Source organism: Nyctibius grandis, chromosome 3 (assembly GCF_013368605.1).
Source record: "Nyctibius grandis isolate bNycGra1 chromosome 3, bNycGra1.pri, whole genome shotgun sequence".
In the NCBI taxonomy this organism is placed as follows: Eukaryota; Metazoa; Chordata; class Aves; order Nyctibiiformes; family Nyctibiidae; genus Nyctibius; species Nyctibius grandis.
Genome location: NC_090660.1, coordinates 74,776,557 through 74,800,055, shown reverse-complemented (window position 1 = coordinate 74,800,055; position 23,499 = coordinate 74,776,557). Strand labels below are relative to the sequence as shown.

The following is a 23,499-nucleotide window of genomic DNA, read 5'->3' as shown; positions in this document are numbered from 1 at the left end:
CTCCTCGGGGAAAGCGCTGCTCCCGCACGGCGGACGCGAGGCCCTGCGCGGCCCACCGGAGCGAGGCGGGGACAGGGCTGAGGGAGCGGCCCCGGGGCGGGCACCGAACCGCCCCGTCACCCCGGGAAGGGGCGCGGGGAGCCCGGTCACGTCCTGCACCCTAGTGCGCTTCTTCCTCCCTCGGCGCCGGAGAGCTGCTCTCCGCTCGCTCCTCCCGTGAGGCAGAGCCCGGGGGCTTCCCGTCAGGGGAGGCACGGCACCTCCTCTCCGAGGGAGCCTCTTGCCCTACACCCGGCGGAGGCCCCCCTCAGGGGCAGGTGACGCTTGCCAGGGGAGCCTTCCTCCCCCTCCTAGCGCTGGTGGCCCGGAAGGGAAGCCCTGCCCCTCCTCCTCCTCAGCCGGCTCCCAGGTGGCAGCGGCCATCTCCGCACCTCCCTCTCCGCTGCCTCCCGCGGGTCTACTCCACCTGTAGCGCGCCCGCGGGGCGGGCAGAAGGCGAGCGCCCCCCCGCGCGCCTGCTTTCCTCCGCCCGCCCGGCCGGGGCACGGCCGCCGCTTCCTCCCGCTCCGCAGCCGTGCGGCCGCGGCCCTGACGTCGTTTCCTTCCAACATGGCGAGGGCAGGTTGTTGCTGCTGCTGCCACCGCCGCCGCTGCTGCCGTTGCCGCCGTTACTGCTGCTGTTAATGGAGGCGGGTGCGGGCCGGGGGCGGCTCGGGGACTGAGCGCGTCGCGGGCGCTGTCCGCGCACACACGCAGCGGAGACGGTGGGGAAGGAGAAGGAAGGAGAGCGCTTCGTCCTCCCTCAGCCGCGGGGGTTGGTCGTCGCCGCCGCCCCGGGCCCACCCCAGCCTCCGCTCGGGGGGAGCCTCCGAGCGGGCGTCGGGACGCCGCGGCCCTCCCTCTGAGGGAGCCCTTCCCCCGCGCCTGCCTCGGCCCGGCCCCGCGGCCTCGCCGCCTGTCCCGGCCCCTCGCAGCCCTCCCCCGGCGGGAGCGGCCGGTGTCCCGCTCTGTTTTCCCTTCTCCTCCCCACCCTACCCTCCTCTCCCGGCTCCATCGCGCCCATGTATGAAGGGAAGAAGACGAAAAACATGTTCCTGACCCGGGCCCTGGAGAAGATCCTGGCCGACAAGGAGGTGAAGAAGGCGCATCACTCCCAGCTGCGCAAAGCCTGCGAGGTGGCCCTAGGTGAGGCGCAGCCCGGGGCGGGAAGGGACGGCCGGCGGGGACTGCACCGGGGCGGCCGGGGGTCGGGGTGCGCTGCGGTGCCCCCTTCCCCCACAGCCCGGGTGTGCGTTTGTGTTGCGGGGGTGGAGGGAGAGAGAAGAGGTGCTTTGGGGCCTCTCTGGGGAAATGAGGCGGAGGGGGCTGCCCGGAGGGGGAAGGGATGGGGCAGGTGGGGCTGCGGGCTGAGCCGTGGCACAGGTTTTGGGATCGAGCGGAGGATCCGGTTAGTTGTGTGAGACTCGGGGTGGGTGCGCAGAGAGGCAGAGGCCTGTCGTCGTCTTATTGCGAAGCCCTGTGGCAGCGTGTGTGTACCCCTGGGCCGAGGGGAGAGCTTCGGCCCTTGCAGAGAGCGGCCCCTCCGCCCCCTGCCCCCCGCTGACAGTAGCGGGCATCCTCCGCCCCGCTCGCAGGATGAATAGGCAGAGCGACGGAGGCGCCGAGCTGAGCTGAGCTGACCTGGAAGCAGACGGCCGGCGGGGAGGGAGCAGGTGACAGGCAGCGGCGAGGGAGGAGGGACGGGGGAGGATGCGGGGGTGGTGGAAAGCGAGAGACAGTGACAGCGGGCCACGTCTGGAGCTGTTGGCCCTTCGGAGTCGGGACGCTGTCCTGTAGGGAGGAGGGCTAGAGAGGGAGGGGTTGGCCCAGGAGATGCGCGAGGGAGAGGCTTAGCCGCGTCGTTACTGGCGGAGAAACAGCTGATGGGGAAGGGGGCTTCATTCACGCATGGCAGAGTTGGTGCAGCCACGGAGGATGTGGGAACGTTTGCCTGCACAGGGCTGAACAGGGGTGTTGGGTTTGTAGTGCAGCTGTGTCAACACCACCTCGGCTAGAAGCGTGACGGAAGCACCGGGGCTGGACAGTACAAAGCATATGTACACGTTCAATAACGGGTGGCATAAAAGGAGAGCCTGGGCTTTCTGGCGTGATGAGTGCAGACAGGGATTGAACCTTTGTGGCAAAATACTGACGTATTTACTGAAAGATGTGTGCAGAAAGGCCTGCTTTATTTAAATAATACATAAGTGGATTATGCCCCTCCCATTCTTGTATAATTGTTTCTGGTTTTGGAGATAATTATCTTGATTTTCTGCAGTAATAATGTCTGTTTAAACGGATTTGTTTGAAGAGATAATATTAAACTGAAACTTGCTTGTTTTAAAAATGAATATAAGTAATTCCAAGCTCTCTGTTCTTTTGTCATTCTATTCATTTGTCTTTTATAATACTTTTAATTTAAAAAAAAAACCCAATCCTTTTCTTGTTTTCTTTGTCTGTGAAAGACCCTGACAAATGGAGGGGGAGAAATGGCAGTAGTTCAACTTTTTCTTTCTTAATAATTCAAATAGATTGGAAGGAGTTTTTTCTTACATTTCTCATTTATCACTAGAATTATTAATAGTAGTCTTACGATTTAGGCAGGTGGGATTAAACTGATATCCCTGTGGCCTTTCCGTTGACTTTAGACTGCATATTCAAGTTAGAAATAAAACAGAGAAATGTTTTTGTGTTATTAAACTGAATTTATATCCAGCCTGTATGTCATCCACAGAATTAGACACTGGTATTAATCTTGTGTTTCTGCTGTACTTTATTTCAGTAGCTTGATCTGTCTTAAGTATCATCCAGATCCCTTCAAGCATGGATCCATTGTGCTACACAGATTATAAAGCAAGCCCTCTAGACTGTACAGTCTGCATCTTTTATCTTGTAAACTGATTTGTGTAAGGAGACCCTCAAGCACACATCCCAGTGATTTCTAGGCTACAGCTTCATTGAAACCTTCTGCTGTGGATCTGATTGTGTGACTTGGGCTGAAATAGGAAAACTATACGGTGTGTAGGTATAAAAGCCAGTGAAGCAGGAAAAAAGAAATACAAGGTTGTGTGTATTAGCTAATGTATATAGAAGGGCTTCATGAACTTGAAAAATATCAGATGTGATGTTAATTACCATAGAGTCTTACTGAAATAATATTTTTTTTAGATTTTGGCACAATGAAATATAGCTGGTGATTGTAAATGTAGTACGGTACATTGTCTGGTTTTGTGTGTGATAGACTCCTAATTCAAAAGTGGCAATATATAACTTGAATAGAGTAGTGCTCATGTCTAACTATAAAAAGCTTTTCAGAGAAAAGTAAATATCCTCCTTATTTCACACATGGGGCAACTGGGTGTTAAAGCTGAGCTGTGATTTTCATAGTAGAATTGGAAATAGGATGCACATGTGGTGCTCTCTCCATCTAGCTCTTCATCTGTTGGAGAATACTCTTCAACTGGAGCCTTCTTTGCCACTTTAAGCAAGGAGTACATACTACTTAGTCCTGAGAAATTGCTGTATTTTAGAGAGCAACAACATTAATGATAAAACATTAGGAAAATAGTAATTTAGAGTTAAATTCAATTTGGGAATTAACTCAGGCAAAGTCTAACTTTAAACTTCTACTGGATTTTTAAAAATGGTTGTTAAATAAAGGTAGCTTTTAAAAATCATGGCAGTACTTACACATCCTCAAATCAGCATCACTTTTTTTTTAGTCTGAGTATTTAATTGATTAGTTACTAATCCAGATTCTTTTTTGGTTTTTTTTTGATATGTTTTCATTTTTTGTTTTTATTTTTTCTAAATCCAGTATTTACATTGTTGTACATTGTTTATATAAGATGAGCTGCTATTGAAGTATTTCAGAAACAAGCAAGCAATGACCAGAAATATGATATTCCTGTACAACAGACAAGCAAATTAAAACTCTGCTTTTTAGATTGAGTTTGACAAGCAGTATTTTAAGAATATTTAAGGATATCCCTTTGCCTATGTATTTTCTTATAAACCTGTGCTTAAGATTATACTTCACCTATTTTTGATTTGTGAATTCTGGGGGAGAAAAAACCCACAATATTCCTGGTATGTGTTACTGTGGAAGTCTGACCTCTGAACAGGTGTTAAGATGAGGTCCTTCTAGTATGACCGTTTCTCTGGGCTATTAGAAGACTAGAAAGCAAAACATGTATTAAATATCGCAACTTGAATTATAGATGTTCTTTTTTTTTTTTAACAGGGATGAAATTAAATTGGTACTGCATCCTGTATCTAATGATTCACCAGGTTACATCTGGATTAATACAGAATAATTAACTCCAAATTTAATGCATTTTTTCATGTAACATTGTTCTTTCTGAAAGACATTCTCTGTACATAAAGAATGTAACATTTCTTTCTCTAGTCACCTAATGAAATACAGCTAATTTAGAACTTTGTGTTTACTTGCGTAGCAGCTACTCTTAATCTAGGTAAGGAATGAGTTTATCTTTAAAATTGTTCACTTGCAGAGAGCATCAGGCAGCAAGCTGACAGCAGGATTAGATTTAGAGGTTCCCTTCCCAGTCAGTTTCCTGCACTGCTGTTTCTATATTGGTTTTCAGCTATATTACAGTATAGGAAACTTTACAGTAAACATACTGCATTACATATGGTCCTTAAAAAGTCTTGGGGGAAAAAAAATCCTCAACTCAATCTAAAGTTTGTAATAAACTGAAGAAAAACTGTTAGTGCTTTGTGTCAGAATCCAGGGTACGGATTGGTCTGCCTGGAAAGGCAGTTTATAGAAGGACCAAGCTGAGCAAATTGCCTGCTTGTATAAAGGCTGCTAGTTCAACTGCAAATCAGGAGTCAAGCTACTCTTCTTTAAAACTCTCCTGACTGCAAATAATGTAAAATGATGCAGATATGTACCTGGTATGTACTTTAAAGCAAAGCGTGCATGTGCTGCTTGGAGTTCTGGAAGTACTGACTGAAGAGGGCTGAAACTCAGTTTTCAAGGTTCTTCAGTGCTCCATGGATTGTTTAGTCTGTCATGCAGAGATCCTGCAGGATGATGTAGGTCTCATGCAATGTGAAGGTAACAGCTCCATTCAGTTTGTGCTGCTATTGCATGCACACGTCGGATGATGAAGCAGCAGAATATAATTAGGCATTGAATCTTAGTTTTTCTGAAAACCGGTAGCATTTGGAGTAGAACTCACCTCAGAGGTGGGAAGATTATATACATTTTGACCTATGCAGATATGTAAATGGCCTGCGAAAGTCTCACCTGCATACATTTTTCTGTCTCTCTTTTTACCCTTCCTAGTTTCACTTTCTAATGTCCTTCGCATATATAGATAATCATGTTCTATCAGAGTAAGCTAGGTTAACAGTCAATATAGAAATGCATGTATGTGTTGCAAATGCTGGGTGCATTGAAAAAAACTTTCCTAAACTAGCACAAACAGTTAAAAATGCATTTTTAAGACCATTATTGTGTTACTCCTCTGGAATTAATTTTAACGGAGTGTTGGACAAGCAAAATTTCTGCTTGTATTTTGGATAATGCTGTTCTCAGAAGACAGCTTCCATCTTTCATCAAAATTAGTTGTGCTTTTTTAGAAGCCAAAGCCCAGAATTTTGAGTCTTTTCTATGCTGAATACAAAGAGATCGATATTGTACCATTGTCTGTTGTCTGCATGTGCTATAGGCATTTATTTTCACAATATACAAGTCACCATTGTCCATACAGAATTGATTTTCTGCTTTTAATTGTTCTTGTGAAACCCTTAGTTCAATGTAAGCAAGCAGGGTAAATGGAGACTTTTTGCTAGTACAAACCAAGAGGTGTTAAAAAAAAAAATCCCTAAAAGTTGCAGCTGCCCTTCTCTCCTCTTGCTTGCTTTGCTAAACTTGGACTTTATCTAGCAAGGTTTCAGTGTGGTTAAGAGCTCATCTACTTTTGCAAAGATTTAAAACTTGGCTTGGTAACAGTAAGGTTTGGTTGGCCCCATAAACTGCTTTCCAGGTTGCCTTCTGCATTTGAGGTGTGAAGTGCTGCTTATGTTGAATTTATGGGGCTAATTTAAGAGAAGTTGTGTATAGAGGGAATTTTTATTGTTTCAAATGTAATCAGTTCTTGGCTGTGTAGAATGGCAACACTGGCGAGCTTTAATCTCCCTTGAGAAAGGGGATGGTTGTCAGGGTGCACATAAAAACACTTGTAGAAAACAGGGTAGATTGTATTTGGGTTGGAAAAATGTTAATGGAGAATGAGTATCAAATATTTGCTTTTTGTCTTGGAAGGAAAAAAAAATGGTGTTTTTTCAGGTGGAACTTTGACTTTACCCTGAAATATGTCCTCAGTTAAAGCCTTTGATACTTTAAAAGTTTTACTGAGATTCAACGTTACCTTTTAAAATCTAATTTTGAAAGACTTCAACACATCTTTGTGACACAGGGCAGCTTTTAAATATCTCTGTTCTGCTGTGTATTTTAGAGCACTAATTGGAATGTTGAAGCTTAAAATGAGAAGCTGTTGTCTTGTGACCAGACCGCCTCTATTTCTTCTAATGAAATATCTTTACTGTGGGTTTTTGTTCTAGTTGATCTTTTTCTGTACCCTCTTCCAGTGTATTAGTCCTGTAATTATAATCTTTTTCTCTCTTCTCCTTGGTTCTTATCTCCAGTTAACCACTTTCATTTTTTTGTCAGGATGATCACAGAATCACAGAATGGTTGGGGTTGGAAGGGACCTCTGGAGATCATCTAGTCCAACCCCCTGCCAAAGCAGGTTCCCCTAGAGCATGTTGCACAGGATTGTGTCCAGGTGGGTTTTGAATATCTCTAGAGAAGGAGACTCCACAATCTCCCTGGGCAGCCTGTGCCAGTGCTCTGTCACCCTCAAAGTAAAGAAGTTTTTCCTCATATTCAGATGGAACTTACCATGCTTCATTTTGTGCCTGTTGCCCCTTGTCCTGTCACTGGGCACCACTGAGAAGAGTCTGGCCCCATCCTCTTGACACCCACCCTTAAGGTATTTGTAAGCATTGATAAGATCCCCCCTCAGTCTTCTCTTCTCCAGGCTAAACAGACCCATCTCCCTCAGCCTCTCCTCCTAAGAGAGATGCTCCAGTCCTCTGATCATCTTTGTAGCCCTCTGCTGGACTCTCTCCAGTAGTTCCTTATCTTTCTTGAACTGAGGGGCCCAGAACTGCACACAGTACTCCAGGTGTGGCCTCACTAGGGCAGTGTTAGAGGGGGAGGATAACTTCCCTCAACCTGCTGGCCACACTCTTCCTAATGCACCCCAGGATACCATTGGCCTTCTTGGCCACAAGGGCACATTGGTGGCTCATGGTGAACTTGTTGTCCGCCAGAACTCCCAGGTCTTTCTCCGAAGAGCTGCTTTGCAGCAGGTCAGCCCCCAGCCTGTACTGGTGCATGGGGTTATTCCGCCCTAGGTGCAGGACCCAACACTTGCCTTTGTTGAACTTCACGAGGTTACTCTCTGCCCAGCCCTCTAGCCTGTCCAGGTCTTGCTGAAGGCAGCACAGCCTTCTGGTGTATCAGCCACTCCTCCCAGTTTCGTGTCGTCAGCAAACTTGCTGAGTGTACACTCAGTCCCTTCGTCCAGATCATTGATGAATAAGTTAAACAGGAGACTGGACCCAGTACTGACCCCTGGGGAACGCCACTAGCTACAGGCCTCCAACTAGACTCAGCACCGCTGACCGCAACCCTCTGAGCTCTGCCATTCAGCCAGTTCTCAATCTACATCGCTGTCCACTCATCTAACCCACTCTTCCTGAGCTTTCCTATGAGGATGTTGTGGGAGACAGTGTCGAAAGCCTTGCTGAAGTCAAGGTAGACAACATCCACTGCTCTCCCCTCATCTACCTGGCTGGTCATGTCCTCATAGAAGGCCATCAGATTAGTCAAGCAGATTTCCCCTTGGTGAATCCATGTTGACTACTCCTGATAACCTCCTTTTCCTCCACGTGCTTAGAGATGGCATCCAGAATGAGCTGTTCCATCACCTTTCCAGGGATGGAGGTGAGGCTGACTGACCTGATCACAGTGTCTGTTCTTGTGCGTCTTCTTCGTATACAATTGAAAAAATTAGCTTGGCCATTGACATCAGATGTACATTCCCCAGACCTTTTCTGGAGTCTTTCAGAGAATAATTGATATTGAGCTAGTATTTTGATAATATGTTGTTAAATATGCTAACTTGTTTAGTTGCTGGAGAGGATTGTCACAGGGGTGTTTAGAGGGAGGGAAGCCAATGGCCTAGTCAGTCTCTCTTCCCTGTTCTTGACGAAACTCCTAGCTGGGTAAGGTTTGCTGGGAGAAAATATTTTTGTCTGGGAAAGACAGCTACTGTCAGTGGAGCATCAGAGGCTGAAGTGACTCAGGAAACACAACTCTGCAGATTTTGGGGGTGGAGGGAGGTGTCAAGGGGATAGACAGAACTGAGTAATAAGCTTGATAGTTTTTATCTGTTAGAGGAGGCAGGACTCTATTGTGTGTGTCTGAAAGCCAAAAATATGTGATCTAGCTGTGCTAGTCAGATGGATAGAGACCGAGAAGTATTCTGTGATTAGTTGGCAGTTATTACCATGTCCATTCCGTGAGTAAATAGTAGGAGAAACTATAGGTTACTGTTAGGCAAACCAAAACTTTAAGAAGAATCACATACATACAAGAAGTCTCCAAACAACCAGGGAATGCATAAAATACTTCTGTGGGATTTTATAGAAAGACAATAGTGTAAAAGGACAATTAAACAAATGGTAGCTGGTGTGTTTCATTTCTGTGAAAAACACCTACTAAAAAACCCACCAAAATTCCCCAAACCCCCCAGCATATGTATTTTATAGATGTCTTAATGGAATGAAGGGGAGTGTTAAATAAAAATATCTCTTTTGAGGGATAAGGTAGATGATACCTGTTACATGATAGTTCCCATTTTGAGTATAAATGTAAAAGAGCTGCTAAAAATAGGCCTGCCAAATCCAAAGAGTTAGAACTACCTGGCAGAACTCTCTTATTGATTTCTAATCAGTCTTAGGACATTGAGAAAATTCCAAAGGAGTGGAAGACATCTACTACTGTGCCAACATGGTTACAAGGATGAACAGGACGACCTAGGTAATTCCTGGTGTTGATGCCAGGCAAGGTAGTGGAGTAGCTGATACATGATGTGAGTGAGGACAAAAATGCCAGTCAGCAAGGATTTGAGAAAGATTGGGGTTTTGGGGGGGTTTTTTTTGTTTTTTTTTAAAAAAAAAGGCAGGCCCTCTATCTACCAGTTTAAGTTTTTGGGTTACATTGTAAGGCATTTTCCCCACATTTTAGTCTTCTTTAACTCCTGTGTTCTTCAGTTCTTGATTTTACACGATCAGACGTAAAAACTGCCAAACTGGTAGGAAAAAGCTTCATAAAATTTCATCTGAATTGATAAATATTAACAAATGTTGTTAGCTTTTCCCCCCATTTTTCATGTTACTTCTCACTGTAACCATGGTCTTAGCTTTTAGGTATTCTTCTTGGTGTTGAGGATTTTCTTTGGGTTTCTTTGGAGGTTTCGGGGTTTGATTTTGTTATTTTTCTTTAATTTGAAGTTTTACATTTTAGTTTTCAGTGTGGACATATTAGATGATTAGGTTTTAGTTGGGAAGCAGGAACTCTTAAAAGAACTTGAAGTCTTGAGGAATCTGAGCTCTTAGTCTGTAGTCAAGAGCAGCTTTGAAGCTTGGGTAGGGAACGTGGAGGTTCGACTAACTCTGTAGCTCATAAAACTTTTAGCATAATGTTACCCCTGGTTTCAGCAGTGCATGGGGTGAGATATGCTTGAAGAGCCATACGAATTAGAGAATAAAAAAAATAGCACAACAGTCAAGATTAAGTCTGTTGCTTCTCTTTAGACATAGGTAGGAAAACAGTGGGCTGGTTTTACTCTCTGATGTTGCAAATCTTCGTATCACACATTCTTTTCCAAAAAGGTGGTTTAATTCAAGCAAAAATTGTTATAGAGATGTCTTACATCTGGCTGTGCTTTTCAGGAGTTTGTAAAAGGCAGTCACACTGGATGCTTCCTCTTAAACTGCAAAAAGGATGATTCTGTTTTGGAAATTCCTTTATCTTTAATAAAAAAGTCACACTTGATTTTATAGGAATTTAAGTGAAACTATGTTTGTACTTTTAAACTTTATACCAAGAAGCTTAGTGTATGTGGAAGTGCTGTTTGTGTGTGTGTGTGTGAAACCCAAAAATGACAAATAGAGCTTTCATTTTGTGAGGGAATTTAATTTCCTCCACCTTGGTCACCTGCTCCCTGGTCTTTTTGCCTCTTCAGGAATGATGAATCACCAAAACTTCCTGAACTGAGTGATCATTGCTGCATTCTGATGGTGTCTATTCTCTGAAGCGGCTACTTGTAGCTTTTCTCTAAGCTGTGATCAAATGTACTCACGCTAGTGAAGGATCCCAAAGCAGTGTAATGTATTTGGTTGCAACAGTTGATTAGATTCCCAACGTCTCTTTCTGCTCGATTGTTTTAATCTTTTGGGTTTTTTTTCTCCTGTGATTTTTTTTTTTTTTTTTTTGAGCTTGAACAAAGAAAAAATTTTTGGTAGCATTTCAGATAGATTTTAAAATAAAAAGACAAACCCAGTCCTGAAAAGCAGATTTACACTTGACCAAAGTAGTGGACAGTAGCCCCTCTCTAATTTGATAAACTCATGTGGCCGCCTGTTTCACTGTCTTAGATTCTGTTTTTTGCAGGTATGCTGTTCTTGTTCTGTTCTAGTATTATTTAATTTTTGTGCTAAACAGGTTTCATTCTAATTGTATTATCTAACTAGCTGTTTTGTCCTGCTTGGGTCATTTGTTTTTTTGTCTTTTATCCCAGCTTTTTGTTTTAGAATGGTATACACATTCTAACAGCTTAACTAGATTTTACCAAACCCAAGAGAGTCTTTTATGAAGACATCTAGGGCATGATTGCTGTGAGCTTTTTTTTTTTTTTAGATTGTTGATTTCGGTTCAGAATGTTTTACTTCTGTTTCGCTATTTAATACTTGTTTTTGTTCAAATGGGTGATGTCTGCTGTCCAGTGCTCTTCAATCTTTTTTTCATGTCATGTATTTCTTGTGTCAGAAAAAAAAATTAATATTTTTATTTTAAGATAATTGAAAATACCCACCCTTGACGTAAATGGGTTTATTCAAGCCCTCTTTTGTGTTTGCTCTTAAACACAGAGGTAGATAGGTTTAAAAAAGGTGATCCATTAATAATACAAATTCTGCACTCGCTGTCTTTAGCGCTTGCTGTTCTAATAATCGTAACAGGTTTTGTAATGTTAGTCCTTCTTTTCATTTAGAAATAAAAGTATAATTAGGTTTGTAAATATTTCATGTCGAGAGATTTTAGCCAGTGCTGGATACAGGGGTGTTTTACTGCTTTGTGTTTTTACTTGACATGAATGTGGGACTCGAGCATCAGTTTGCATTGCATTTAATTGTCAGGAGTGTTTGAATGACCAACATGCTTCAACATTGCAATGCGCAGCTTTGCAGTTTGAGAGAAACTGGGGCGAAGATATTTTCAGACTTTCACATTGAGATAAAAATGTTGGGGTTTAATGAAGATGTTAAATGGTACTTGATACTACAGGGCTCTGCTGTCCAGTTGAATAGTACAAGGTACACTTATGAAGTTTCAAATCTGTAAATGAAATATAAGCAGTGTGGCTCTGGTTTGATTTCTTTGGTAGCTTCCCATCATATTTTAATTTCAAAACTGTACTGTAAATTCACACAGATACACTTGCACAAAACAGTGTACTTTCAATGCAGCTAATAAGCATAAAGTAATGGGAATGCCCTTTCAAATGAAGATGTTTTTACCAAAGGCACGGTTCTGTTGTGTGTAAAACTAACACACCTGTGCATGCCTGGCAAGCAACCTTGCAGGTTGTAGCAATGTGTATAAAGGTCTGGGTGGTACCACGGCATGGGCCGAGAGTGCAGCAGCTGGCGTAAAGTCAGAGGTTTTGTCTGCAACTCAGGAAAGCTGGAAAACGCAGTGTCTTAACTCGGCTCGCTTCATTTGGCTAACGGACTGTGACATCTGCGAGAATGCTATACTGGATCTTGTGCAGTGTATGGGAAAGTGGGTAGGAATAAATTAATCTCTGTTTTCATTATCCTGAAATGGAAACAGAGCTTTAATTTCTGTAAGTAAAATTGCTACAATAGGACAGCTGTATTTGCATGAAAGTTTGAAAGCTGGATAAAGACTGCCTAAGTGCCTGAGAAGTATGGTTAAAATTTTCTTCACCTGCAGTGAAATGAGACACTTAGATTTTTCCACTTGTGGTATAAGACATGACACTTTATTTTGTGTGATTATGTGTGCATAATTATGCATATAAATAGATCTTGAATGCTTAGAAATTTTGCTATAAAGAGAAGTAAGTTTTCTTCTTTATGATTGTCTCTGACACTGTGGAGGGAAGATAGACTGTGATGATTAGCAATATTTGAAGGAGCTTTAGATTTGTGTCTTAGATGCAGAAAGGAAGAGAAGAGGAGCTAAATTTGACCTCCATCCCTGAGTCTTACATTGTGTTGTAAAGCTTGAAACAAAATTCTGTGTTCGAATTATTAACAGTCTTTTACATTGAAGGAAAAGCAGCTCTTAGGCCATTCATTCCTTGATCACGTCCTTTTCATGTGAAAGCAGAAGCTTCTGTCTGTCTGCGTGGTTGCTCTCCAGGCCTTTCAATGATGAACTTGAGGCAGGTGGCATGGTACTAAGATGTTTCTTACCTTTACCCTTTGGGTCGTTGTTTCTTTTATGCTTCTGTGTAGGAATTCACTTTAATAACATTTCCCACCTCCCCCTCCAAACAAAAAATTGCCTTTCCTCCCTGCCCAAAGCTGCTCTCTGAAACTGGACCAGAGGGAGGGCTGGGTCAGGATGAAATACCCTCAACAAGGAAGGGTTTTTAATTCTTTTTTAAAGAACAATAAAGTGTAATTTTGAGGACCTCTTAGAACAAAGTTAGAGATTCTTCTACTATTTATTGCCAATATCTATAAAACTTACAGGATATATGTGACTTTAGAGGTTTATTTTCGTATATGGCTTGTAGCTGTCGCAGTACATGCACTAATGATTCATAACTGTAACTTATGTAAAAGATTTCTACCTCCATAGAGGTAGAAATGGGTGAAATAGTTTTATATACCAATGACTTAAATAAAATTAATAATAATAATTTGAAAAGCCTTGAATAGCACAGACTAGATGTATTAGATGTAATCTGATAGATGCCTGATGAGCACTAGCTGGTGGTGGAAGATGTTTGCATTTGATTACAAATAGATTGCCTAGAAATAGCCAGAGTTATGCGCTGGCTTCTGAAATATGAAGAAACTTCCATTATTTTGATAACACCAAATACTTAGAAAGACCAAGTATCCTTTTATAACAGAGAAGGTGATTTTGAAAGTTCTTTGAGTGGCTGTGGTAGTTTATAATAGCATTTATTTAAGCACATGTCTTAAAATGCTCTCAAAGAACAAGTGGGAGGGGCACAATCTCAGTGCAGTAGAAAGTGTAACTAACTACTGTTAAATAAAAATTGTATATATATATATATTAAAAAAACTTGTGTAGTCAATGCAAGTACACTTTTTCATAATAGTTTATTATGAACTCATGGATCCAGTAAATACTGAACTGAATACCTTAATTGTCTTGTTCTTCACAGCTTTGGTCAGCAATGGTAAAAGAAGCACTTCCTTGCAACACAGTGTGCAACACGGGTGGAGTTAACAATGTTGTATACTGGTGACCTTTTTAAGTTGTCTTCTACTTGTCTTCTGATCAGCATCTGAGAAAAGAAAGAGTAGTTTTCATATGAGTAGTTGTCTTAATTTAAGCAGTCTGAATTTTAAAAAATATTTGGGTGTAAATAGAAGATAGGATATGGAAAATAAAGGTTTCATTGTATTAATAATCTAATGCATATGTGTTGTACTGAAAGTGGCCACGCTGGAGCTTTCAGAGTACTGTAATACTCATGTTCTTACTTCTTGTGTTCAGTCAAACATCTTCGTGTGAGCTGCTTCCTGTATCAGAATCTAATAAAGAAATCAGGACTTTAATAACAGTGGGATCAGTTTGAAAGCTTCATTTGAAAGATCTTACATCAGGACTTCTGTTTTAAAGTTTGAGTTTTCTATTACGTATACAAATTTTTGTTTGAGTGAAACAAAGTTGATATGGTGATAACCTTTTTAGGGGGCATCCTATAGACATGAAAATAATTAAGGTCTATGTTTTTGTTTTCCAGTATTTTTTTTCTCTGTTAAATGTAGCTTGGTGAATTTTATCAACAATCATTAAATTGTAGTCTGCTGGCTATCTTCTTGTATCTGGAAAAGATGATGATTTTCTTATGATTCAAAGCTATGGCAAGAGGGAAGTGGCATAATGCTTTTTTAGTTAGAAGGTTACCAATAGTATAATCTGTGCATAGACTTACATGTGACCTTTAAAGTTTTAGTGCCTGAAATGGGTGAGATGCTTGCAGTGTCATGTGTTTTGCTGCTTGTTTTTCCATCCCTACTTGCAGATTACTTTTGAAGTAACTGTAGTGAGCAGGCTACTTAATGGGATTTTTTTTTGGCTGTTTCTCAAGGTATCATGAACTTATAAGGATCTTGTATTTAAGTCTGAAATAAAGCTTAGTGATTTCCAACTTCTAAATTACCTTTTAAACTACTCATTTCCAAAAGGACAAAAAATAATTGCAGTCAGATATCTACAGCAAGGATAGAGGTTAGAAATAAAATGTAGATTTTCCCATATTACAGAGAGATCTTTGAATTTGATTCTAGCTGTACTTACAACTTCACACTGCACAAGAGCTTATTGTCCTTGGTTGTATATAGTCTTTGACAACTCACAGTGTTGATTGCCTAACAGAAAAGTATATGAAACCTTCTCATAGACATTGAAAAATTTATAGCAAGTGATTGCCCCTGTTGTCAGGATGATAATAAAAAAGCATGAAGGTTTCCTTTTTGCAGGATGTGGGAAGCGTTACTACAGACATAGTTTGATCGGTTTTAACTCTGGATTTTATTTAAAAAAAAAAAATCTAGCAGTCAAAATAAATACCTATTTTGAGATAAATATGCTCACACACCTGGCTTAGAATAATCATCATTATATGCCAAGTTTTATTTTATTCCATGAGTCTGTTCTGTATGTGTATCACACCTATTTAATGTATTTTATGCTTGTGTTCATGGAGGGGACAGCTGAGGTGTAATTGCTTTTCTTACCTTGAGTAAACTGTGAAACTTGAATGACTTCAGTTTATGTAATAGTGTTTTGTAGTAGCTGGTTATACTTTTAAAAGTATGGAATAAGGGTGCATCATCATTGCTATGCATGTGTGCTTACTCCTGGAAAAACAACTTTTAAGAAAAAATCAGAATGTTTGAAGGCTCCTGTCACATGACAAAGTATTACTGAAGAGGTGGGCTGTGTGAAAAGTGGATTTGTAGCTTTTGTTCATACTGCCAAATGATCCAGAAACAAGACTGAGAAACATAATGATGGTCTTGTTCTGCAGCAGCAGCCTGTCCTTACCAGAATAAATACAAAGCATTAGTAAATCATTTATTTCAGTCTTCAGTTGTCACCAACCAAGCAAATGAGCGAGTAGAACATAGCAGAAGATAACAGAGAAGTCTCAAGAAATAGTTCCATTGATAGGTGACTTTGTCTAAAACAAATGTGTGCTTGTGTCTATGTGAATGCTGGAAGCCTTTAAAAACGGTCAGCTGAAATATCAGTGGTTTTAAAATGAGGATGCTGTCTTAACAGGCTGGGAATGAGGAGGGATAGTCTGTGGAAAAGGCTTAATTCCATAACATTAATTATGTAGTTATGAATGTTTAATTTGCTGTACTTTACAGAAAGCTTAGTCATGTTAGGTAAATAAATCAGCTGCGTTGACAGGTAACATTCGATTAAGATGCATGGAGCAGCTCTTGAGTCCTTCTTGAGCACTACCTAGGAATTGCTGATATATAATAGTGAGCATTCTCATCATTATATGCTCAAACATATGCTACAATATGCTCAAATTCAGCTTCATAGCAGTTGTGAGAAAGACTCATTAAAGCACATCATTTTTTTATTTCAAAAAGTAATACGGCATTGAGGACACTTTGAAGGGAGCAAAATGCTTAGAGCTAACGTGGTGACTCTTTGTCAGGTGTTTGTTTAACAGAGTATGCGTATACCAGCTATCGATAAAAGCTTGTGATAAAGTCAGTATGAACAAACTGCAAAGAAAACACACCCATATCTATATGGCTTGCAGGTGATAATGGTATCACAGATGCATTTGGGGGATATAAAGGTACTGAAGGAGACCAAAATACATTATTTGCCTTGTTGAAGAATTTTCCTGTAGTGGAATTCCAAGGAAGGAGTCAGAAAAAAATTCCCAATTTGAAGTTTAAACCAAAGTTCATATTAACTCGTTAGGATTAGGAGTTTTTAAAGGGTCTCTAATCTGAAATTGCTGAACTGTTTAATGGGGCATGTAATATTAAATTGCATTGATTGCTAACAAAGGAATGGGACATACTAAATGTGAGCAGTGTCAGTCTGTTTGTTTTGGTTGTTTTTTTTCAAAACCAAAAAGTGCCAAGGGTGTAAGGGGTGGAGAAATCTTGAGAACTTCAGGCTGGCAACTCTGAACTGCAGCAAAGAATAAAGGTGGTAGAGAACAGAATGGATGCGTGTGCTGTGGTGATGAAGAGTCGGTGCAGGCTTTGCAGAGGGAAAACTTACCATCACAAATATGTAAGGCAGAGTCAATGAGTGTGTAGATAAGCATATGGTAATCCAGTTTTACAGTACATCTAAACCAGGTTGCTCACCCAAGGTTCCTGAAGGTACAGAGCTGTCAAGGAATATGTGTTCTGCTTTCCCAACTGAGAGATATTTCAGTTCTGTGGATGTTCATGGTGTTTTGGGGTGAATTGTGAGGTGACAAAGGCTGACAAAAGAAAATATGTAAAAGAGTGAAAACAACCTGTAAAGGCTGCAGTTGTGCTATACTGACCCACTTGATAAAATGGCAGAAGTTGAGTTTTGATAAATGTAAACTAATTCATGTGAGAGAAAGAGGGGAAGTGGAGGAGGAAACGAGTCTAAATTGTGCATGCGCACACATGGGCTCTAAGTAAGACTTTTAGCCATTGCGGGGGAAAGAACTGGAGTTACTGTGAACGATTCCATTAAAATATTGATTCCTTTGTCAAAAAGACAAATATGAAAACAATAGAGAAAAAAATGAAGCTGTTACACCACTTCATAAAGATACTACCTATTCCATGTGTAGTTCTGCTCTGCGCTGCCTCCCAAAGAGACAGTGGACTTAGAAATGGTGCACTGAAAGTCAACAATGATGACTGAAAGTATGGAATGTCTTCCAGAAGAGATCAAGCAAACTATGCCTCTTGGTCCCTGGAGGGGAAAAAATGTGGAAGATGGACGTAAAGGAAGTTTGTAATATTGTAAGTGGCATAGACGTGAAGAGAGAATAATTGATAGTAATTTCTTGTAATGCAGATCCAGAGATCCTGTAAAGAACTCAGCTTATTTAAAGTAAAGCAAAAAAATGTTCTTTCCTGCAGCTTGTAATTCTATTGATCCCAAAAGTTTAAATGGTTTAAAAAATGGTTAAATGAAAATTAAGCGAGGGTTGTCAAGTCTGCAGGAAGAGTATAGGCCACAGATGGCTAGATGCTGGTAGGAGGGGACTATTGCAGCATTCTTGCCCTGCTTTCATAATCTGCATTTACTTAAGTGTGTGCTGTTGGCCACCCGTGGAACCAAAATAAAGGCTAGATATCAAGGGTTTAAGAAAAATTTGCTGTTCTTGTATCTTTTTGTCCAGTACAGTCTGGTGTTCTTAGGTTTGATTTGTGGGTTTGTTCCCCGGTTCTCAGAGTGTACGTGAACGTTATTTAAAAATCTGATGGGATGCTCCATTTTTGTTTGCATCTTTGGACACTGATCTGCTTATGGATTTCATGAAACATTCATTGTCTGTCAAGCTTGATTAATTGCCTTAGTTCCTCTTCTTTGAATTTTATTTTCATTTAATTCCATTATGTCTGCAGTCTGTGGGAAAATAACTTCTGAGCTGGGTAGTGCAAAAGTTCAAAAATATTTATGCTAAATTATCTTTTTTTAATATTATTATTTTATGTATTAAAATACATGTTTAACTACAAAGGAAAAAGAAACTTGTTTTCTTAACTAAATGGAATAGAGCTACTGCATGCAAATCCCTGCCTTATGACATGAAATGATGATGAAAATACTGATTTTCTGGGAATGGCATCATGAACTGAAGATACGCTAATTCTGTAATTAAACTTTGCATGTAGGTGTAACAAGCTGTGTTGTAGCTGAAGCTACAGCTGTAGCTGAAGTAGGAAGGACAGAATGCTTGTATAACACAAGGAGAGCTCAACAGCTGCAAAATAAGCAGCAGCATTATTTTCCAGTTTAGATTTGGTTAGGCCTTAAAAATTTGATTCATAAATAACCCAAGTACGTAAGTGAAAATATAGTCTTTTTTCTTTGAGTTTCTGTTATAGTTTATGTAAATACAGTGCTTTATGTTTACAACTGTAATATTGTTGTTAAAACATGAGAGTATTGGTGCAGAGGAAAAATTGAGAAACTGGCTTTGTGACTTAAATTCGTGTTTCTTGTTCTTCTGTCACTAAGTTATTGATTCTGTTATGAGAGCATAAACTCTTGAAACAGGACTCAGTTAAAGAGTAAAATGCCTAAGGTAGAACTGTCATATGTATCTAATCTTTTGTATTCCACTGATTATATTGATCAGCTCTCTGCTGGCTTTAGAGGGTGCTTGGGCAAGTCCTGAAGCACGTGTCCCGGCTGGTCTGCTGCAGAGCTTCCTCAGCTGTTGATTGCACTGACAACTTGCCCTTACAAGTGGTCAGGCAGATAGCATGCGTGAAAACCCGCAGGCTGAAAGATCTTATATATCAAACCAAATCCTACCTTGAATGCAATATTTTGTGTTTCTAGGTGTAGGTTCTGTTGACTGTTTGGGATGCTTTTTCAGTTGTCAATGCGAACAATTAAAAATGTTAATTAAATTTTAAGAGTTACTTAGATACTTAAGAAACTAGTTTCTGTTACTTATCGCAGTTGGACTGCAAGTGAATACTCAAGTGTAACAGAAGTCTTCTGGAAATGTGTAGAGTCAGGTCATAGAGAAGTCTAGATTGAACAGGACCTATAGAGATCATCTGTTAAAAGCAAGGTTTTAAGATTAGGCTGAGAGCCCTGTAAAGCAGTAGTGTGAGTAATTCCAGTGAGGCAGAACCTACCACTTCTCTGGGTGGCCTGTTCATTGTTTAGATATTACCAAAGGTAATAAATAGGCAGCGCCACATCAGTCCGTGCAGAAATTTCTGTCTTAGGGAACGGATATGGTGGAAGAATCCAGCAACTGTATTGCAGAGGGGTGAGGTAATTTCTTACTATTAGGTCTTTGTTTTTTTTGAGTCAGGCTGCTCATGTTTGCCTGCTTTGAACTTAAAGGTCAGACTTAAAGATGATCTTCAGAGAGAAGCTCATTGTGTCCTTTCAGATGAGTTACAAATTGCAGGATTTCATTCTGGATATATTTAATTTCAAATACGCTTTTTCAGACAGATGGAAATGATTTGCTTGAAAATGCTTTCCCTATTTCAAAATTTTGTGTCTGCAAAATTTGTTTCTGCTTCTGTCATCTTTGTATTTTGGCAGAAACTCACACTTTTCCAAGGAGAGTACGAGGGATGTGCTTGAGTTTCTGATCTTAAAAATGAGGGAAACCAACCTACTTTGTTAAGGCGGGGGGAGGAGGCGCAACTTGACATGAAGGGGCACAATGTGCTTTACCACAAGCTTGCCTTCTTTGTGAGAAATGATGCTACACTTGTTTCATATCTGATAGTTTTCACCAGAAATATAATACATGATCAATTATTTTATTTATATAAAATATAAAAATACGTATTTTTATTAGTGAGTTTCAATTTTAACTTTCCAAAACAAAAAAGAAGAATCTATGTTGTGTTAGAGGAGGTAGGAGTACTTCTTATGAAGAGTTTATCAGGATGTCTGAAACAGTGGTAGAGGCTGGAAATGTATTAGTATTCTGACTGCAATTTCAGTCATGACCTATCTTCTGATTCAAACTATTAGTTAAATGCTTGTGGTGCTTCCTACGTTCTGCTGAGTTAAAACTTCCTCTTCAAGTTATAGATTCGATCTAGGGAGTTCAAATCACGTTATATCTGGAGATGTGTGTGTGCACATATATATATAAAATAAACATTTTTGACACATAAGTCTTTAAATTTCTACTTTCTACTATGAATCCGAAATAGCTATATTATATTCGGTGCCCAAAGGGAAAAATATAAAGACCTAGATCCAAGTTAATTTCTTACAGGTTGCAGCAGAACTGAGGCTGCTTTTGATTGACATCTCTAAATTTCAGAGGATAGCATGTCAAGCTGCTGTGGCAAATTAAGAGTTATTGATGATTCATTGTCTCTAGAGCTAGGCAAACACGTTTTGCAATCTTAAACACCAGAGCTACTGGTTTCCTTGTGGCTTTGAGGAAGTGTGAACCCACCATGCTCAGAGTGTCTGCAGTCCTGCTGTTACATGCAGTACAAGCTACAGTTCTGCTGACTGAAGCAAATATTCACTCAAATGAACTAGTGAATATTTGAGAAGGTTGATAGAGAGGAGAACTGGATGTATTGAGTCTCTCCTCAGTGCGTCCTATTGAGAATCTCTATCCATCCTGATTTTTCACTCTGTTTTCTCTTTGATGAATATGCTGAGAAACTAATGTGTCCCATCAGTTGTATAGGTAAACAGGGGAGGGGGGAAGTCCAGTTATCTGGCACGAACTCTTCTAGAGAAACCGGTGGAGTTACATATTATTTCAAACCATTAAATTCTATCATCCCTCAAGGCTTACCTTTGCCCCTCCACGCTACCCCCCCCCCCCCCGCTAAATTTGAAACCAAATTCAGTTAGTAGATTCCTAACTCTTTCTAGTGGAGTTACAAGTACTTCCAGGAACTTCACACACATAGAGTGCTTTGTAATGTTGGGTTGCAGTGACAGAGGGGATGTAAATATAAAGTCTCACTTCTGTAAAGAATTACGCTCATTATAATCCCTGTTGTATGGAATTTATAATTGGTAATTAGTTTCTTTTACCTTGTTATGGGTTACTTAGATAGCAGTTATGCTTCTTGGCAAGAATATTTAAAAATCATTTATTAAGGCAGAGAAGCTGATTTTTTTTTTTTTCTCTCAAAAGACTTGGAATGCTTTTTTTAGTCAATCATGTTGGTATTTTCATTAGACAGTTGGTAACAACCTTTTTGTATACTGATCTGTATATTGTATACCATTGCACTCAGTTGGTAAAATTGCTTTTTCTGTAAATTACAGTTATTCTGATCTGAATAATTGTAGTATATCCTTTGATCAGACTCTTCTAGGGGGTCTGTCTTAATTTGGTTGTTTCTTTGCAGTGTTTTCTCCTCCCATATTCTTTGGTAAAGAAATAAATGACCTCCCTCGACACACATTTTCATGTTTCCATGTTGAATTTAATTTCCTGTTCTTTCTGTGATTCCAGTCTGTTATAATTAACACCCCATATTTCCCCAGCAGTAGCAGTAATCCTGGCTAAAGCATTTGTTTCCTTCCCCATCCTACCCTTAGCCACATGATAAAACCAGATGAAGGAACTGATCTATATTTAAAAAAAAAAAATTTTAGATGTTAAGTTAAAAACTTTGACTTTTACTTTCTTAATCCGGTGTTATTTTGTTACTTTTCAACTGGTAGGATCCCTCTGCAATTTTATAGCAGGCATGCACAGACAGTTGTACCAGAATAATATAGATAGATGATGCAGTCAGGAGGAAAGGTATATTAAGTAGCAAAAAGGTTTGTGCTGTTTAACACATTGAACAACATTCTAAGTTTTTCTTGCTGATCAGTCTTTCTTTGTTCTGAGTAGTAGTTGACTCATCTGTCTGCATAGAATGTATACGCTGCTTACTTTAAGCAGCAAAAAATTAAAAAAAAAGCAATAAAAATATCTGAGTGAAGTTAGTTTATACTGTTTTCAAAATGCTATGCTACCTGCCTCTTTATTTAGATAGCTGTTGCTGTGTTTGTATGCTGGGGTTGTAGCCTCTAGAATCAGGATTTACACAACTCAGAAGAATTTTAACATATGCAATGAGAAAGAAGGGTCAGAAAACACTATACACATTGTAAATATAAAGAGGAATATACAGCTGCAGTCTTCTCCTCCTTACGTGATAAAGAAGCATTATTGTCCTTGCAAAACTTCGTTACAAAAAATACTAATGCTGATGAACATAGTGGGTAAACTTCATATGGTTTTGCAGTATATTTACTCCAGTGCACCTGTGGGCATCCACTGCAATGGGCAGTTCTGTTCTAGCTCTTCCTTCCTGAAACATGGGATACACAAGGTGTGGCAGCTTGTGGTCATGCAGCTCTACAGTGAGTTGAAATGGCTCACTGACCCATGAAAACGAAAATTTTCAAGCTATTTAAACTTTGCGCCTTGGCGGTGATTGGGTAAGGAGTGTGCAAATAAGCACAGACACATGGAATAGGAGGAACAACATTTTTCAGTGGTCACCCTTATTGAATTGGATTAAAGCATATTGGAAAACTGTACCTCTAGGCAAGATCCTTTCTCTGATCTGGTTAGGTGACTGTGTATTTGGTAAGCAACCAAACTGCTTGTATATTAATGCATCTTTTCAGCAAGTTGTGCCACAAGTTTCGAGTGTGAAACCAATATACGGGGGTAGTGGGAGGAGGTATCAAAAAAGGCTGGAACAAGGTATTTGAAAGGTGTGCCCTTCTTGATTAAAATAAACATACATGACCATCCACCACTTCTGTGTTTAAAGATGTAAATAAAAAGTCTATTTCCATTCTTTGATTTTGATCTAAGTATCAGAAATTTCTTTAAGGGGTGAAGACACAAATTTGGATCCTGCTGGGAGTTTGCTGTAGATTTAATAAAGGATGGAGATGCATGTAATATTGAGGGAAAGCAGGGATTTACTGCTGCAGAAAATGAGCTTTTCAGCCACATGTTAGAATATAAATGCTACTAATAATGACTGCAGTTCAGTTATCCTTAGCAATGTGTGACCTATATGTGTGTCACCCCTCCTCTTCTTCCCAAGTAGTCAGTGAAGCAACTTGACAGTAGTCTTGACTTGATTTAGCAAGTAGAAAGATTATTACAGAAAATT

The 23,499-nt window shown here is 40.3% G+C and overlaps 1 protein-coding gene across 2 annotated transcripts in view; it reads left to right on the top strand.

Annotated features, from left to right (window-relative positions):
* The first annotated feature begins 338 nt into the window (after positions 1-338).
* ARFGEF1 (ADP ribosylation factor guanine nucleotide exchange factor 1) overlaps positions 339-23,499 on the top strand; it is a 97,930-nt gene continuing 74,769 nt past the window's right edge. Inside the window, exon 1 of one of the 2 annotated variants that reach the window (XM_068395723.1) lies at positions 339-1,185. In XM_068395723.1, coding sequence (XP_068251824.1) covers positions 1,062-1,185 — 124 coding nt within the window. In that variant the 5' untranslated portion in view covers positions 339-1,061. The remainder of the gene's footprint in view (positions 1,186-23,499) is intronic. The other variant, XM_068395722.1, reaches the window with a different exon arrangement.